At 38.0% G+C, this 18,958-nt stretch overlaps 1 protein-coding gene across 3 annotated transcripts in view; it reads left to right on the top strand.

Annotated features, from left to right (window-relative positions):
• The window catches only part of asic1b (acid-sensing (proton-gated) ion channel 1b), a 286,951-nt gene extending 277,418 nt beyond the window's left edge, over positions 1–9,533 (top strand). For all 3 annotated transcript variants that reach the window (XM_038293188.1, XM_038293185.1, XM_038293186.1), the window contains 4 exons: positions 5,657–5,748; positions 6,058–6,137; positions 6,371–6,472; positions 7,112–9,533. In XM_038293188.1, coding sequence (XP_038149116.1) covers positions 5,657–5,748; positions 6,058–6,137; positions 6,371–6,472; positions 7,112–7,207 — 370 coding nt within the window. In that variant the 3' untranslated portion in view covers positions 7,208–9,533. The remainder of the gene's footprint in view (positions 1–5,656; positions 5,749–6,057; positions 6,138–6,370; positions 6,473–7,111) is intronic.
• Positions 9,534–18,958: the final 9,425 nt, after the last annotated feature.

The raw sequence follows: 18,958 nt of genomic DNA, 5'->3' as shown, positions 1-18,958 counted from the left end.
ATAAAGAGCTCCAGGTGAGTTTTTGAAATTATTAATCAGTCAACTAGATGGTGTTTTATTTCTAACCCAAAAAGATTGAAAGTGTTTGAAGAAAATGAGAAGTTGGTACAGCCATGGTGAATCTTTTATGCATCACTCCAGGCAGAGCTGGGAAGGATAAGATAATTATAACACCACATGTAGCCAGAGTGTTTCAAAAATGTACATATATACTTTTCTTTTTTTAATCCCAGAGGATAGATAGAGGTCTTTGTAGTTAATTTAACAAGTGGCCACATTTCCAAGAAAGGAACATTTGTGGAAGTGTATTGAGATTCAGACTGCACTGTGCTTGGTGGTGTGAAACTGAAGCGTATGAAGTTCGACTGTTGGAAAGCTCAGAGAGGAAGACTCAGCTAGGCGAAAGCTCGGTCTGCTGTTTGACAGCCGCTCTGATCAGACGTGTTTCACGTTGCTCACTGTCAGTAAGGAAGCTTCGCTTTTACATCTGGGTGACACCTCACACAGGAGACCTACTGTACAGACCAGAGGGAAATGGAAAGAAAATACCAGAAAAGGTGTCAGAAATTATACAAAAGAACCACAGCGATACTCCACATGGAATAGACTCCCTTTATGCCAAATCCAAATACTGTACACAGTGACTTAAAATAGTAGATTAAGAAATTAAGTGAAAATTGATGGACAAAAACATGTTTATGCTGTAATATATTAGCACAGAAGTTGCTTCCAGCTGTACAGGGTTGCAATTCCTCTAGCATTAATTAAATCGTTTTAATAAGAGCCGATAAAACTCCCCAGAGAAAAACAAGTGGACTCTGACCGACCCTGCAGAGAAAGTAAACGGTTTTAGTTAAATTAAAAGCATCAGAATTAGCAGAAATGTGGCTAATTTAAACATTTTCAATTCCTCTTTGTAATCTCATCAGATAATCAGTCCAGAAGGGGTTTCTCTACTGGAAGAGGCTCTGCAGTTCAAGAAGTTTAACAAGATATCTTAAAGATTAAAAAAATGCAGAAAAAGCCTTTGTGACTATGTGAATTACCACTTGTTGGATGCTGCCTAGACGTCCCAAAATGTTTAATTAAACAATGGAGATTTTCCTCTGTATAAACTAACTGTAAAACTGTGTGGATGGATACAGCATAATAACAAGGAAGGAGGGAAGGCAGGACTTGAGTGAGACATAAATGCGCTAGTGGGTCATCCATTGTGTGACTAATCTTTGTAGTTTGGACATAGACAAATTTAAAGGCATTCTGCCCTCATATCAAGGATACAACCTCATCATTCCCATACCTGACCAGCATGGGAATTGCTATGTGTGCAACTTCCTCCCAGCTTGTATATGTTTTGCTTATCAGGTACTGATGCTCTCATGAGGAAAGAAGCGGCCACACCTCCAAATTGTGCAGTTTTATGGGAGACTGAGTGAAATGATCAAGACTTTAGAAATGTATTAAATTAAACAGGTGTAAAACTGGAGCCTCTAGTGTGTATTTAGTTCAGAAGAAAAAGTTCTACATTAGAGCAGCATTTATCCTTGCCAGGGAGACCAGATACTATGGGCCGGATCTATCAAAGGTTTGCGTGTATTAAAACGTGAGCTATTTCACTGCGCACGCTAAAAAATGTACAAACTGATCTATCAACAGCGTGCTAAAAGGATTTGGTCTTTAAAACGTGCTAAATAGCGCCTCTTATCCATTTAGTACTTTTTCTGCAATGAATATGCAATATGGGGCGTTTACACGCAAAAGTGCGTCTTGTGGGAGGAGAACATGTAAATATATTAATTTAGCACTCGCAAAGTGATTTATCAAACCTGAAAGCAATTTTGCTAACGCTATCTGACTCTATGTTTAACACGTTTCAAAAGAAGGTGCAAATGGTCTGTATGCGTAATTGCGCACACATGGCAGCGGTTATTGTCGCAAGAAGGAGACATGGAAATGAAGCAAGGAGACGCAGAGAACGCATTTTTTAACTCCGTCCGTGTGAATATTTTTGGAATGAACGAGGAAACGATCATCACAACATTTCGTTTATCCAGCATTGCCATTTTGGAGCTGCAATTCCAGTGATTTGCTCCTCACACAGCGTCAGCTGTACTTGTTCCTCAATGCTGGTCAGAGGCATCTCATCTACTGTGCCCCCTCCTCTTTTGTTCGCAGATGTTTTGTTATATGCCAGTTTTTCTTTGGTTCGCCTTCTAATATCCTGGTATCTTCTTTTTACTTCATCCACTGTTCGCAAGGTTTCACTGACAGCGTTTACTTTATTACTGATTTGTTCACATATAGCGTTCCTCTGTGTGACAGGCACACTTCTTTGCTGTAGCTCACTTAAATGTTTGTTGGCTTCATCCACCAACACCTCCATTTCCATGGGGTCGAATTTCCTTTTGCGCCTTCTGCTGTCCAAACTCGCCATGCCGCAAACCACAAAACGCGCAAAACCATCATTTAAATAGGGCGTCTCCAACAGTTTTGCACCTGCCACCAGTTACGCAATCGCTCTTGTTAAATCACCCGCAAACCATGGTTCAGCCCCTCGCGCAAAATTCCAGTTTGCGAGCGCAAATTACTGCACGCAAAATTGGATCTTGATAAATCCGGCCCTATGTTTCTGTCTTTTCTGTCACAAAGTATTGTACTAACTACTTAGGAACCACAGGAAGAGATTCTCATAAACAAAGTAGATAGTTTTGCACAAATAGGACTGTTGAAATATCCTTGAACCAAAGGAGTTTAGCTTCTGACCAAAACATCAACAGCTTCGGAGGTGTCTCAATATAAGAACCACATCTAGCCTTGTCTAACAGGTGTTCTGCTTGAGTGAATACTTTTATGCAATAAAGGAAACAAAACAAGCTCATGTTCAGTTTATTAAATAGAGGAATAAAGGATCAATATTTTTTTTCCCATCACAAGTCCCTGTACAGTTATTGAAACACTTCTTCAGCAGAGCTTGGATCAAATGTCTTTTATCGGGGCTCCTCTTCCCACCATAAAAGACATTTCATCCCAGCGCTGCGTGTCCTGAGCCCCTAACATCATAAATGACCCCTCATACCCCAACCATGAACTGTTCCCCCTGCTGCCGTATGGGAAGAGGCTTCAAAGCATCCGATGCAGGTCCAGCAGATTCCAAAACAGCTTTTTGCCCGCTGCCATCAGACTACTGAATGTTGAATAAAACGAGAGAAAAAAAAAGCTGAATGTTGAATAAAACGAGAGAGAAAAAAAAGCTGAATGTTGAATAAAACAACAAAGAAAAAAAGCTGAATGTTGAAAAAACTGTAAATCATATCTTAGTCCTATGTTTGCATTTGATCGCCTTGCTTACATTTGATCATTGCTGCACTTAAAGAAATGGAAATGTCTTGAGAGCTGTCCTGAACATAGTTGCGTTTCATATACACCCTGTGTATACAAAATGACAAGAAAATGTGTCTAAGTCTTCAGACTGGTCATCCTGGGTGTGAAATGTTTAGTGTTGAGTAAAAATTTTTTTTTTTTTTTTTTTGAAAAGCAAAAATAATCTATGAGAACCTCTTCCAAAAATGTACTTTGAATTCAAGTACCAACATAAGAAGACAGACCACTTCACAGCTTTGGTTAAAAAAGCATGCTGCTAGGATGTGCCGCTTCCTATAAAGAATTTATATAGAGAAATTTCTCACATTCTAGTGCGGATGTGATAACTGTTGCCGTATCATTGTGATAGGATGTCTTTGAAAGCTGCAGGGTAAACACCATCCTAGAGACAATGAACCCTCGTCTAATCCGACATGAAAGGGCCCAAAAGCAACATAAGCATCAAATATTTTGCAGGGGTTTCTCATTTACATAATATACTGCATTACTCACATAAAATGTGATACAAATTCTTGAATTCCTTTCCATCTGGTTTTAGGAGAAAAGAAAAATAAACAATTGCTGTAAAAAATGTGATACTACTCATTTTAACCTTTCCATTGTACTTATGTACATTTGTGTTTTATTCTGCTGTTGATAGTTCTGTAATAATAGATTTTGCAGAGCCATAGCTGCAGGTCATGATGCCATTTATCTGTCAGGTTCCAAGCAGTTTTGGTATCCCAGTGTTTTAAATACTATCATATTGGATATAAAAAAACTGGTAGGGATGGGTCCAGTGCCGCTCTGAACACTGGCGAACCGGGACTGAAAAAAGAAGGGGAAGTTCCTGTGGTTAGTTCAGGCTCAGTTGGAAATTTGAGCTCCGATTTGCAAAAGGGAGTAAGGCAGCAGGACTCACGTTTCCAGAAAACCTGTCTTCCTTTGAATCCAGTCGGTGCAGGTTGTTCCAGAAATTGGTTTGCTCATCGGAAGGCGAACAGGGTTTACCCAGGTTGTTTCCTTCAGAAACGGAGGAGCTGACTGCCACTTAGATTTCCTTCGGTACTAGAACGGATCTTGTGGAGATTAATTCCCTGCTCAGTGTGAAGCTCAAACAATCCTTTTGGGAAAAGTAGATCCAAACCTCCAGTTTGAATCCCCAGCTCAGTTTGAAGCTCAGACGATCCTTCCAGGGGGAGAAGGTCCAAAACATCCAGTTTGCAGGATGACTTCCTGCCGGGAGGCAAAGACAAAACAACAGGATTAAGACTCAGGTTGACAAAAACTCAGTTTGACTCAGCAAAACTCAGCTTGGCTAGAGTACCCAAAACTGGCAATGAGGTAGTGGCAGTCAGCAGCTTAAGAGTCCTCAGGTAATGAGGCAACCGTCTGCAGGTGTGTGAAAGGGCCAATGAGAACCAGGCGCCAACCGGTGGTAGAGGGACAACAAACAAAAACACAACCCACACAAACTGGATTCCTAACAGAATGGACATTACAGGTGAACACCACATGTTTCCATACAGTACATAAAAATTTACTTTCTCCTACTAACAGACTTTAAATCAATGTAAACATTTGCTGATTTAGTCCTTATATCTTAAAAAATGAATCTATTTGATAAATATAAAGAAAAACAAGTTTTTGTTACAGTCCATGCCAATATCTGGTTATAATTGTTTGCATGCTGTCAGTGCTATTTGACCATGTATTTTTATGAATGTTATCAGAGTTTGACACGTTTTCATATAAATATTTTTTGAGGTTTTGCATTCATGTTACCATCTACAGTTTGCATTTTGTGATGTAAAATCAGCCCTCGGCTTTACCAGAGCTTCTGAAATATAATCCCTTTTCTTTGCTCAGATTTGAACAATTGAATAGAGGGTAAAATAGCAACCAAGGAAATGTAAAAATCTGAGAAGTGGTTTTGATCTTAAGTCTATGGGGTCTGGCTTCCCCAAGAGGGAGGAAACTCAAAGAAGATCATATTCCTCTGTTTTGCCCAGGGCCCTTGAGCTAATCCCTTTCGATTTACTTTCCGCTGAAATCAAAAAACTGCCATCATTTCCTCTGTGTACCACAATGACCAGACCCACCGAGGGAAAATTAGTTGGCTGTGGCAGGTCATCCTCTCAGCACGACACATCTGCTTTGGTCTCTGCAGAAAGTGGCGGCGTTGGCCGCCGTCTTTGTCTGGAGAAGCATGTACGGAGACAAGCATGTATGACATGTTGACGGCGACGTCTGAATGCCTGCCGTCACATTTCTTTTGTCCCCTTTCTGTTTGCAGTGATAACATTCTGGTTCTGGATATCTACTTTGAAGCACTGAACTATGAAACCATTGAACAAAAGAAAGCCTACGAACTGGCAGGCCTTCTGGGTAAGGAAATGACTGTCAAGTGTTTTTCTTGGGTAAAGATAACATGCAGTGTTTAGCCTGGCAGACACTTTTTTTTTTACCCATCATGAAAGCAGAGTCAATGCATGCATTTTACAATAGGTGCTCAGAACCCTAAAGATGTAAAACTGTCTCTTTAATCTATTGTTGCCTTCAAGCTGCAGATTTTTGAACATTTTAATTTTTCTGTTGTATTTCTCGTCCTTCGGCTTGAAAGCGACTTTAATGCACTTGTGAATGCAGAAAAGTGATTACCATCTCTCTTACATGCTTTATCGCTTCTCTTTTCAGGCGATATCGGAGGTCAGATGGGTCTCTTCATAGGAGCCAGTATCCTCACTGTTCTTGAGCTCTTTGACTATCTGTATGAGGTAAAATATCACCCACCATCTGCTGTAATGGCAACCGTCTGCAATGATGATTGTTGGTAGGAATGTTTAAGAGAAACAAGGGAAAGAAGCTGCTTTTTTTCTGTAAGGAAAATATTGGAGCTTATTTATAGATGCATTCCAGCTCACCTGATATGAAAACAAGTAAATATTTGGATGATTTCCAGAAGCTAAAAGAAAAAGTAACACTATGCTTGCTTTTTTTTTTTCTTTAGGTGATCAAGTACAAGCTGTGCAGATGCATGAAGAAGAAACACAAAGGCCGCAGCAACAACGATCGGGGAGCTGTGCTGAGCCTGGATGATGTGAAACACCATGTCAGTATAGGCAGCTGCAGAGTACTTTGACTGTGTCAGACTGCATTGCTTTGACAGGAGCAGGCTCCTTTCTTCTTTGTCTCTACTGGCCTCGATTGCCGGCAGGGTGGTGTTGGCGAGAGAAAGAGAGAGAACAGACCAAGATGGAGGAAAAAGGGATTGAAAGAGGCTAAAAGAAAGCGGAGCAGGGAAAAGAAAAGCAATTGGGATGAGAGGGAAGGAAGACCGAGAGGGAGTTGTTGGAGAAGAGGCTTGGATTTAATCAAAGCAGCAGGACAGTACCAGCAGGGACAGGCCAGAATTAAAGCTTCAGAAGGTGTGACAGCTTACTTAAAACCAAGTGTAAATGAAACCAGCTCACTTTAATTGTGAGTCAGAGCGCAGGCAGAGAAAAACTGACAGGCGCTCCTCCACTCCTGCCACACTTAACAGTCTTCCAATTCCATTCACCTTCATTATTTTTCCAAGTGTTTCTCAGGAATCTCTTATCTCTACACTCCCAACCCAACCTGTTGCTCTATTCCTTTTCTTTTCTAGTAAAAGAGACATTCAAGATTATCTAATGTTCTGCACATTTATGCAGAATCTTTCAGTTTCCCACTCGCAACCATTTCAATATCTACCTTTTTATTTCCTCAGGCTCCTTGTGACAACCTGCGTACACCATCTTCATACCCCGGGAACATGCTACCTCACCATCCGGGCCAGGGCAACTTTGAAGACTTCACTTGCTGAGCAGACCTCAGTAAAGCATCACCGTGCGTGTTATGCAACCAAAGCCGACCGTGCAGCAAGAACTATCTGACGCACAGACAGGGAGGAACTGCTGCTGATGAATATAACAGAGGCACTTTTTACATAGAAACTAATAATAAAATATAAAAAATATTAAACACGATAAAAGGATTTTCATCTAAAAGCCAAGTGAAGACAAAAGCCCTGAAGATTAAAACGTATATTTTGATTTTTAGACAAACATTTCATGCAACGCTCGAAACTTTTTGCGTCTTCCTTTGGAATACTGCCACAGCGGATACTGGTGGAGAAGGCTGGCCAACAAGGAACCTTCTGTGAAAAAGAAAAAAAAATAGGAAAAGAAAAAAACATTAAAGGTTACTGAAAATTGTACAGTAATTTCACCGCAAACAATAAAAAAACCTCCATGCCTTTATGTATGTGAGACAAGAACATGATGCGACCATATGACCCCCACATCTGCTTCTGTGATGATATTCATGACGCTAACTCCACTGTACATGTAGCAACACAAGGAGAGGAACAGCTGCTATAGTCGGCTTCAGAATGCAACTCTGCTCATCGCTGATGAGGACATTTTAATGGTGGGGGGGAGCAGAAGCAGCAGCGGAGGTGAAACAATTAACATATGAAAATGTACTGGTGAAAATTTCAGGTCTCATTTTCATGGTAATGCATGCTTGTATCTGTCCAGTGCATGTTTTTTTTTTCATTTCATTTCTACTTCTAGTTGAGTTTAATGTCTTCATGTTCTGAACATATAAATATATATATGAATATACATTTACATTGTAATTACAAAGTCTGCTTCAGTGATGAGCAGGTAGAGGAAGATGATTTCTGTGTTTTTTGCTTACTGGTGTGTGTGTAGGGGTGTGTGTGTGTGTGCAGGGCGTCATCTGTAATGCCCAACCTGGTGAATGTTGGCTAATCGTCCTGTTCTCAGTTTCTCACATGTGCCGAATGAGTTGAAGAATCTTCGCTCACCTTCATTTAAGTTTGCATTGACCTCAAAGAAAGGGGATTTCTTTTTATAACCATCGGTTCTATTTCTGTTCACGTTTATTCATGAATAACTTGCATTTCTCTGGGGCTTCTAGAAATGTTCACTATCTGTTTTCTAGTTGCAAAAGTCTTACCGAAGCACAATATCATAAGTGTGTAGAGATGATCTAAAAGAAAACTTACTATTGTTCTTGATATATTGTCATATTAGGATCATGTTAATCCCACTTTTTTTGTTTTGTTTTTTTCATATCATTCTTGTTAAGTTTGAAATGACCATTTCTGGGTCAGGGTAAAGGCCTGGCCTGTCCATTTAGTTACCGAGGCATAAATAAAATGTAACTATGGTTTTTGAAATTTGTCTTGTGAGGATTTCTTCTCAATAGCAAATTAACTTTTAAAAGCTTTGATTTGGTGGAGCAAACAGAAGCAGACGATGTTTTTTCATCACCAACTAGAGTGTGAAGTTTTGTTTTTAATCACAAGTTGCTCTTGGTAAAATCTGATTAAGATTCATCTGGGGTTACATCAGCTAATCAGCTTGTAATTTGGAGTGTTGCCTTTCAACACTTTATTTTGAATTAAATCAGCTTTAAAAAAAAAAGGGTTTGGGGGAAACGAATGTGGCATTAAAGAAGAAATGGCTTAACTCTGTCAACCCTTCATTTGTGCCGCCGTTGAAATGCTGTAAGCCACAATGTTTCTGTTTTTTCGAGTCCATGCCTTTAAAATGTAATTACACTTTCAGTAGTTAAGTGACAAAAGGATGGATGGGGAATATCTTGCACTGCCAGTTTAAGTTTAATCAATATTGTCAATCAACCAGCAGTTGAACACTATGGGCGACAACTATTGGGTTTTTTCTTTAGATCTGCTGCCAACTGGTGCACATGTAGCAGTTATGTGATGCGTAACTTTCTTAATATTGGAACCCAAAAAATAATGTATTTGCCGCTCGCTGTGTGAGGCGTCGTGGGTCATCTGACGAGGAGAGCGGTCGTTTTGCCTTATAATTTTTTCATGATTTCCTTTAGCGGTGGACGCACACGTTTTTTTGTTGCCCATCAAAATTGAGAGCACATTTATTTTTTATCAGTTCACAGGAGAAGCCTCCACCGGTGGCTACACATGAATATACAAGCTTAAAATTTCACGCCAAGAATCTGTTATGTCTGATGAAGACTTTACTGTGTTTAAATGTGTGAAACATGACTTTTCCCTCCAGCGGTTTTTATTAACTGGTGTTGTACCTGCCGAGAAGACAAATTAATTAAGAAATAAAGAGTGAAGGTGTTCATTTCCTGCTGGCATTTGTGTCTTTGTCTACTCGACAGCCTGCAGCTCAAAGAACTGTAAAGAGGGTCAGGATACAGGAGAGCTGCCTGCCAGTGACAGAAATCCTGCAGGAGATGCTTGCTGCATCCTGGTAAGACTCCACAGGCAAAGTGCAGGGGGGTGGGGGTTGTGTGGGAGGCGTTAACACCGGCAGGAGTTCAGGCAAACTGAAAATCCTCACCCAAAAATGAGGGATTAACATGACTTTTCCTGCCATCTCGGGGGTCTTAATTGCTCAGTTTCTCATGTTGGCAGATTCTGAAATCCTGGCAACAGCATCGCTCTTCTCTGAATAAGGTTAAATCATTACGCGCCCTCTTCCCTCCTCGACATTACAATCAAAGATGACTGATCCCCCTCTTTTAACGCTCACCTTGGTTGCTGATATGCAGCCAGTTTTAGGTGGTATAACAAGCAGATGCTTCTATAATGGGATCTGTCCCAAACTTTCTGGTCTTTTTGAGATGCTGGGACACCCTTAGGGTAATTCCTGCAGGCAGCTTCTTGCATGTGAGGTATAACAGGGCCCTTCTTATGCAGGGAACCTCTGGAGTTTATTTTTAATAAACTTGTTTTCCTCCATATCTGTCAGTTAAATCTCGCCGTCTGCTGCCATGCACCCTTACACAAAGAGGAGGTAATTCCCTCCTAATCCTGTTATCGTAATATCAACTTCGACATAGATATTATAGTCCTTATTCACAATCCCCTGTGTGGCAAGCTGCGTTTTCTCATTGCATTATGAATGATCTCCAAAAATCAGCAGGTCAGAATTAATCTGCAGGTATAAGTAGCTGCTGGCTTTATTTCTTCAGTGCAGGTGTGCTGTTGACAGCCTGTGTGAAATCTGTTGGCTTTTTTTAAATTTACTGTCTTTTTTGCAGTAAATTTGTCATTTCTTGCAGTAAATACAGAATACAGTTTTTAAATTATGATTTAACTTATTAATGCATCAAATCTATCAAAACCTGTTACTATATGAAAACAAACAGCATCAACATCTACCATCAAGAGTTTATAATCAGTACTTAAAATCGCTCTGTAGCTAATTTTGTCCCTGATTGCAGAAATGTTTTAAATAGGTCTTATTAAAGGTTTTCATTGATTATTTAAGCTCATGCTATACCATTTGATTTGAGCTTTAACAAGGCCAATCTAAAATCTTTCTTTTGTTCTAACAGTATTTTGAGCCATTCAGTGTGGGATTTAATGCTGTGAGATGGATCATTACTGTGCTGCGTAGCCCAAATTGTCTTGAGCTTTAGGACATAAACTGATTGTTAATTTCCTTGAGCTCAAACTGTGGACCTTCTACTCCAGAGTTTTTATATAGGGATCAGTCATCCATGTCAGTGGTAGAAAACCATCACCACCATGTTTGATTGCTGGTATGAGGTTCTTGTTCTACAATGCTGTGTTAGCTATAACTTCCAAAAAGTTCAACTTTTGTCTCTAAGGTTCTTGGGCGATTCTTACAAACGTTCCAAGGATCATAATAATATTTTTTGGCAAATATAAGATAGGTCTTTTTTTCTGGTCAACAGGGGTTTTGGCCTTGAAACTCTTCCATCAATACCATAAATATCATAAAATGTATGATATTTATGGTATTAAATTATATCATTTATGACATAAATGATATAATTTAATCATAAGGGGTAGTGGTGGCCAAATGGTTAGGGCATTGCGCTTTGATTCCAGAGGTTATGAGTTGAAGCCCCACCCAAACAGACCGCCACTCTGGGTTTCTGAGCAAGACCCTTCACCCCCACCCTACTCGCTGAGTGCCGCACAATTGCAGCCCACTGCTCACCAAGGGGATGGGTTAAATGCAGAGAGTTATTTCGTTGCTCTCTCCTTGTGACAGTGTAATGACAAAGTTGAATTATATTCTATAAACGCTGGTTGAACTAAAACATGTGGGGCCTGCAGTAGCATGCAGTTATTTTAGTGAGAGTTAATTTAGACAGACTGGCCACTAACTGGAAGGTTCATCAATGCTGGATAACTGCTACCACTGGATTTTACTGGAACCTTAACCCCTTTACTTCCCTCCACCAGACTCAGGTGGATCTGATGTGGCAGTTGTCTCCAGATCGAAAGACAGGCTTGTTTCTAATTAAGGCCCAACATTTGCTACCTCTATAGAATCAGGCAATCACAAAGAAAACAACCATCAACTCAATTGCTTGCCCGCCATTCACTACAAACACCAATTGTCAGGATATGTGGGGGTTTGTTGAGGATCCAAGCAGCGGTAGTTGTTGTTGATTTATTTGAGGATGTGGCAACAGAAGTATAAATCCAGGAGTACACAGGCCATGAAATAAAAAAAGATTAATAAAGAAGGTAACATCCAGGAGGTCATGAAGACAAACAAGCAATGAGAAAGTGCAGAGAGGGAGTGTATATATACTGGGGAGGAGAATACTGAACAAAGAATGGAGTAATTGACTAACTGGGAGCAGGTGTGGATAGAAAGAGCTTGAAGGGAACTGAGGGAAAAGAGAGTGGCACCAGAGGTAAAAGAAAGCAACCAGGAAATGTCAATAAAAGGTCATATATGTAACTAGATGGAACAGATATGACAAAAAAAAATGAAAGGAGACAAACAATGAAACACAACATGACCAAGTGGAAATTAGTCTTTAGGGGAAGACTGGATAAACTTAGATAACTATAAAGACATGGAGAAAGATAATAAAAAACACAAAAACAATGAACTATGAAAAACTAGGGCAAAGACTAAATCACAAGAATAAGAATGAAGAGTTATACTACAAAGTAAAGAAAACATGATAAATCACTAGAAAAGAGTGCAGACTTCCACCAAGCCGCACATTTTGTGACTTACACCTATAACTAAAACTCTCTCTTGATTTGGATAATTACAAACTTTTAATTAATTATTTCTTGACATGAGGCGCACCTTTAGTATAATTTCTTTGAAATCCTTGAATAAGTTCATAAGTAAGGGACAACTTGAGTCTGCAGCCTTTGGTGTTTGTTCTGCTCTCTCCTTTGATTTGCAGATTGAGACTTTGAATGAGGCATGGCTCACCTTACCTTTTTTTATTCTTTGTCTTCATTATAATACCTACGGACTTTTTGAGTCCGATGCTGAAGCAGTCAATACTTACTGCTGCCACTATCTCGTTTAGAGGGGAACTGTTTGTTCTGCCAAAGAAGTTCCAGTATCTGGATCTTTATCCGGATCTCCACCAAACTCTTATGGTTATGGACTGATGGACAAACAATATCTTTAACCCTAAACCAAAAGAAATATTCAAAACCAGGCAGACTGTGAGTAAATAGGATTCAACACAGGATACTAAATGAAGACACAGAAAAATATAAACCTCCAACAGTAAAACATGGAAAAAACAAATGTCCAAAGCAGCAGACCATGGCACCAATAAATAATTAATATGTCATCAAATTAGATTTTATAATTTTCACTTCTTTCTCTGTTTTCACCTTCCTGCCTTCCTTCCACCTTGATATAAATGGGTTCATTTTGTCCGTAAAACTCCAGAGTAAAAATATTAGCCAATAGTATTTCCCCAGCAAATAAATATCAAAGCTGTTTTCTCTTTAATTAAAAAGTAAAAATAATGATATAAACACATATTGTGTTTGTAAATACTGATGTCTGACTATTTTTGATTATCTACATTAAGTGAGCTTATTCACTAATCTGTTTGCTCCCAATTTCGGGAGTACATTTAATTTCCAGTATCCAGAATACTTTGGAAAATTTAGAAAATTAAGAAAAGCCCTGATATTAAAATATAAAAATGTATTTTTCTATATTTTTTCAAAGGAAAAAATGTTTTGGAAATTTTTTTGAAGTTATATTCCTCAAATTGTGTAAAACATACCGTATGTACACACATCACCAGAAACTAGAAGATCTTAGTTTTCAAGTGGGATACATCACAAGCATTTGGGATTTCTAACATCGTTTTACTGGTCAATGGTATTTGGTTATGCAATACGTTTCTGCACAAGCTATAAAATGGTGGGTCTTAAAGGGTAATTGAACCCCTTTCCAGACTGTTATATATCAATATATGTGTTTCCTATGAGAGACCTTCATATTGTCTAAAAGACTCAAGTGACCTCTTTACTGGGGGTAGCTCTTATCAGGTCTAGGTGTGACAAGTGGAGATGAATTCAGAGTAAAAATGTTCAGGTTATTAGTGATGGAGGCCTCTATAGCTGTTTGACATAGGGTCAGGCTGCTTTGGCTAGATTTTTTCCTTTAAATCAAAACATCTTTCAGAAACTGAATTTTGAAGAAATGCAGTTTTTCTTTGTCTGAGGAAAAAATTAAGTACCACAAAATAAATTTAAAACTATAATTAATCTGATCTACATGAATTAGGCATTGCATTTTCCCTATTTTTTTAGATTTTGAAGAAAAGTTATCATTAATCATAGTCATTTTAAGTTCAGAACGTCTGGTCAAATTCAAATTACTCCATCCTAAAACAGCTACTTTGACCCCTGTAACCATTAATTTGTGGTTGGCTGGTTTATATTTCTGGATCTATACGGTGCTGAAATGAATATTTGATCTTGCTCTCCAGCTTGTTTCCGAATTTGCAGCCCTTCCCATCCGCGTGTCATATCAGTCACGTTTCGGGTGTAAATTTATCCTGTCAGATCTTGCAGTGCAATTAGAACGCCCAGCCGTTTGTCATTGATAAGGCTGCAGCGGCTCCTCTGGGCTCCACTTTACTTTCAGCTCATTAAGAAGATTAATTATTGTCATGCAGTCAAGTTTGATACTCCTAGAAGATGCTTTATTAGCCTTCGGATTTGGAGCTGACTGATTTGTTCTTCCGTTTGTTTAAAGTATGAATCCTGCATTCAGCTGTTTGATATTAAACCTGTCAGGAGGCCTGTTAAAGATAAGCCGTATCACTTCCCTGGAATGCAAGAGCTCAAACAAATACTGGAAGCACGGTAAATGCCATCAGATACAGAAAGTGCTGCAAATGAGGATTCTATCGCAACCTGTTCAGAAAAGCCCTTCCACTCTTTTTCACTAACCCAAGTCCTGTCTGATCAAACATGCCATATGCAAACAGATGGGATACAATGTTTTGCATTGTTTTAGCCTCATAACCCAATGCATTCAAGTAACATCACAGTTTGGAAACAAGAAACTGTTGTAATTCTTCAGCAGAACCCCAGATGATCCCAGACTTGAGTTTAACTAAATACTGAAGCACTTCAAATGATTACCACCCTCTATCTGCCACTGCTGTCTGATCAAATAATTAGAAAAATGTTAAGGATGAAATGCATTCAAAGAAGGTCATGGTAGTTCAGGAACAGAGCCATATGGAGGTCCATTTAGATCACAAAATAAGAAGCAGATTCACATATTTATTAACCCCTGCTGTGATGAAAGGGAGTATAAGGTCTGATTTGTGGGGGAACTCATTAGTAGACATTCAAACGGAAAAATGTGAACAGTGGATGAACGGAGAAAATCATTAATTGGTCCAGTCTGCAGGTTGCTCCACAATATTCACCTTGTAACCAATAATATAATGGTTTATCTTTTTGCATCTTAGAATATGTTTTATTCTGTAGGGCTGTGAAAAAGGAAGTTTAAAGTATTACCTAATTAGCAGGACTTTTTTGACGGCCAAACATCGAATCCTGCCTAGTTGGAGCATCTGAGTGGAGTGCCTGATTTTTAAACAATAGCAGATGGTCTCTGTGGGTGAGGAAAGTCTCCGGCTATTGTGTGTTTTTAACTTTAAATGTAATCTGAGAGTGTGTTAAAGCCAGGAAGTGGGTTTACCAACTTGAGGAGGGGGATTGCTGTTTTACCTGTCACAAATGAAAACAGCGCTACTTATTGATGTACTCTATCTGGAATAAGAACTTCAGATTAATTTTATTGTACAAATACTATAAAGATTATACTAAAAAAATCCCAGACAAAGACATTAGATTTTATCTTACTAGTGCTAAACCAAAGACCTCCTCATCTTTATGTTTGTCATGGATGTCCTTAAAACAAACTGAGTCTTGATGCATTAGTTTACTGACTGTTCAACTACTCTGCAACGTAAAGACTGAAGACAAATACACCAGAATTATTATAAGACACCAGAAGAATGAGCTGTTGATGGTAAGTTTCTGAAAAACTCAAGTGTTTTGAATTGTAATAGAAAATAAATTACTTAATTTCTGGACATGAAATTAAGTGAGGTGACTAGTGAATCATATTTATGGGCATTAGGTTCCATCATGATGTTTAAACTCTTTCTGTGTGGGTTTCAGATTATGCTTTCTTTAAATGATTATTATTTTGTTGGAAAACAGGTGGTATCACATAAATATGTAGCCATGATTCCTTTATTTACAGAAAAACTATTTTAGCTCTGAGGGCCTGAACACACAGTATGTATCTTAAAAGTATACAATATCCAGGTATTATAGAATTTCATAAGAATTTCATAGAATTTTACTAGAATTTCATAATTTCATATAGAATTTCATGAGAGAAACACATTTCAGGTCAGTAAAATCTTTCATTTAAAAAAACATTTGAAATGTCACTATGTTGCATGTACCATTTTTTCTTAATAGTTTATTTCTAATGAATATTTTAGAACAGGTTTATTGAAGAAGAGGTAAAGTTACAATTAAACTGTAAAACTGAGAAGAGTGAAAGGATCGGTTACAGCCCTCCGTTCCTCTTTCACTGCTCCTCTCCTGTGATCAGGCCACTGGAGAAACATCATTTTTTAACGGTTCTGCAAAGAAACTCATTTGGATTCTGCTAGAGTTGTGCATTAATTAGCTCCCAAATATAAATGCAAAATCATTACATAATGATATTTGATTTATACAACCCTACAGCCATATGTTTCATTAACTTCATATAGAAGTTTCTGAAAAATTGCTCTTCACTTCGTTGTTCTTCACGTTATTCACATCAGACCAAATTTTTTGATTAAGACTAATTATTTCATTATTTTTTAATGTCTTGGCTCAAGTAAAAAGTGGGGCAAATTCAAGCCGTGAAAATAATGGCAGATGAAAATTTTTTCTTTTTTTTTCTTTTAAGCTGAGAGACACTACAGATGAGAGCATTTGAAACAAAATGACGCTGACAGAGACAATGGATGCTTGGAGAAATGAATACGTAAATAAAAGCTGCTCTTCATCCTACTTCAGTATGAACTTACTGGTTTTCAAATATTTTTGCTCCATTCCTTAAAAGCTCTCTGTGTATGTATGTGGTTTTCCTACAAATCAAACTTTAACTCTGGCCTCAAATCTTTAACAGCCTATAAAAAAGCTTATTTTTTCCCCCAAGGTTGCCCTGTCTTAAGCTTCATCTGTCTGCCTATCACTGTCTCTGCTGAGGAAAAACCCACAGCATAGTTCTGCCACTATATTTCTCAATGTGAATTATGTTTAGAGTAATGTGTTGTTTGTTTTTTTTTCCTGCACAAGCATTATTTGACCATTAATGTTTGTTTTAGTAAACAAAGTACCGTATTTCTGGGCTTTGTTAAAACCCATTTTATGCTTCCCATGGGACAAACAGCAATCATTATGCCTTTCTTATAAACATACTTTGTGACATCTAAGCTGTGGATTTCTGCATCTACTTCTCTGTCTTTTGTTCTTGTTCTTGTTGCCTTTCTCTTTAGGTCCTTAATGCTGTGTAAAATGTTCAGAGAAAACATTTTATAGTCTAACCTCGCCTTTCATCACAGTAGCAGAGAGTGGAAAGAGTAAGAATAGAATAGAAAATCCTTTTATTGTCCCACAATGGGGTAACTCTGGTGTTACAGCAGCAAAAAAAAATATAGAAAAAATGGTCAAACAAATGTAGACCTTAGAAAAGTGTATAAAAATAACATAATAGTGAAGAGTTAAAAGATAAACAAATGAATGACTGTACTGTAAAGTGTTTTAACAGTATAAACGGTGCACCTGGAGAATAAATAACCAATATACAGCTATGGACATTTTGACATTAATGGATATTTGAAATCAGTGGCAAAATCAGAGATGTGCAAAATTACAGCAGCATGTTATTTAACTTACTAAGACAGAAATTGTGCAAAATCAGCATGAATGTAACAACTTATTGAGGTTGTTATGAACAGTGGTGGTTCTAGAGTCTTACAGCTGCAGGGAGGAAGGATCTGTGATAATGCTCCCTGGTGCATTTGGGGTGCAGCAGTCTGTCACTGAAGGAGCTCTCCAGTTCAGCAACAGCTTCATGCATGAGGTGGGAGACATTATCCAACAGAGATGTTCATTTAGTTAAGATGCAACATTAATTTAACCAATAAACATTAGGCTAGGCTGATTAGAAACCTACAGCACATGCTCAGTTAGCCCCTCATTTTTCTTCCAAAACACAACAACCACATCCCATCATTACTTCAAGGCAGAACTGAACATCAAGCTCAAAAAGAAATATTCTTATTGATCATATTTTATGTTATTGCATCCAAATCCTCTGTATGAAGACCTTAAAAGTTATACAGTGTAAATTAGCAGTTAGTAAGATTTAATCAAATATAGCTAGTTTTAAGACAGTTAGGATGACATATTGCAGCTGCCCAAAATAGTGAAGATGTGAAAAATAAATAAATGCAGTAGAGAATATTTTGAGATTGATTGATTGATTGATCTCACAGCGGAGAAATTTACTTGCATCAGCTCAAATAGTCAAAGAAGAAGAAGGTGTCAAAAGAAGAAAAGGTGCATGGGATATATACAGTATATACAATGCATCCACATATGACAGATTTTTATTTATTTATTTATTTTTCTTATAGTAGGATCGTTATACAGGGCTATTGCATGGGGTTTTTCCATGGGTATTTATATAGATGGTTATTTATATTTATAGATATAGTTACTGCACTGGTTGTCAAATATAGAGAGACAGGTTAGTGAAAACGGTATCAAATAGTAAACTGCCCATGATACAATGCACAATTTATTACTCTTGTAGTTGTAGAATCTGGTTTTTACAAACATGGTGTAAAAGTCAGGTGTTTAGTTAGTTAATGTCAAATTTATCTTTAAAGGCTTTACCCAAATTAAAGGATGTCTTTCATCTTCTCTTCTGTTTTTTCCAGTAACCCAGAAAAGGGTTATTGCAACATGATTTGTTAAGGTTTGTTTTTTATTTTCTTTTTTTGGAATTTATTAGGGAGTATCAAAATAATCAAAAGCCATGAGTAATTCCCATTAATAAAATTCAAGCTCTACATTGTGATTAGGGTGTCACTTAAAATACAAACAAAATTACACAAAAAAGTGAGAACATGTGGATGTATAGTTGTGTGATGCTTTTGGCTTAAACGCACGATTAGCTGCTGTGCTTAAAGT

The sequence above is a fragment of the Cyprinodon tularosa genome, unplaced genomic scaffold, assembly GCF_016077235.1.
Source record: "Cyprinodon tularosa strain WSP-4 unplaced genomic scaffold, ASM1607723v1 ctg322, whole genome shotgun sequence".
NCBI classification, from domain to species: domain Eukaryota; kingdom Metazoa; phylum Chordata; class Actinopteri; order Cyprinodontiformes; family Cyprinodontidae; genus Cyprinodon; species Cyprinodon tularosa.
This window is presented reverse-complemented; position numbering and strand designations above follow the sequence as displayed.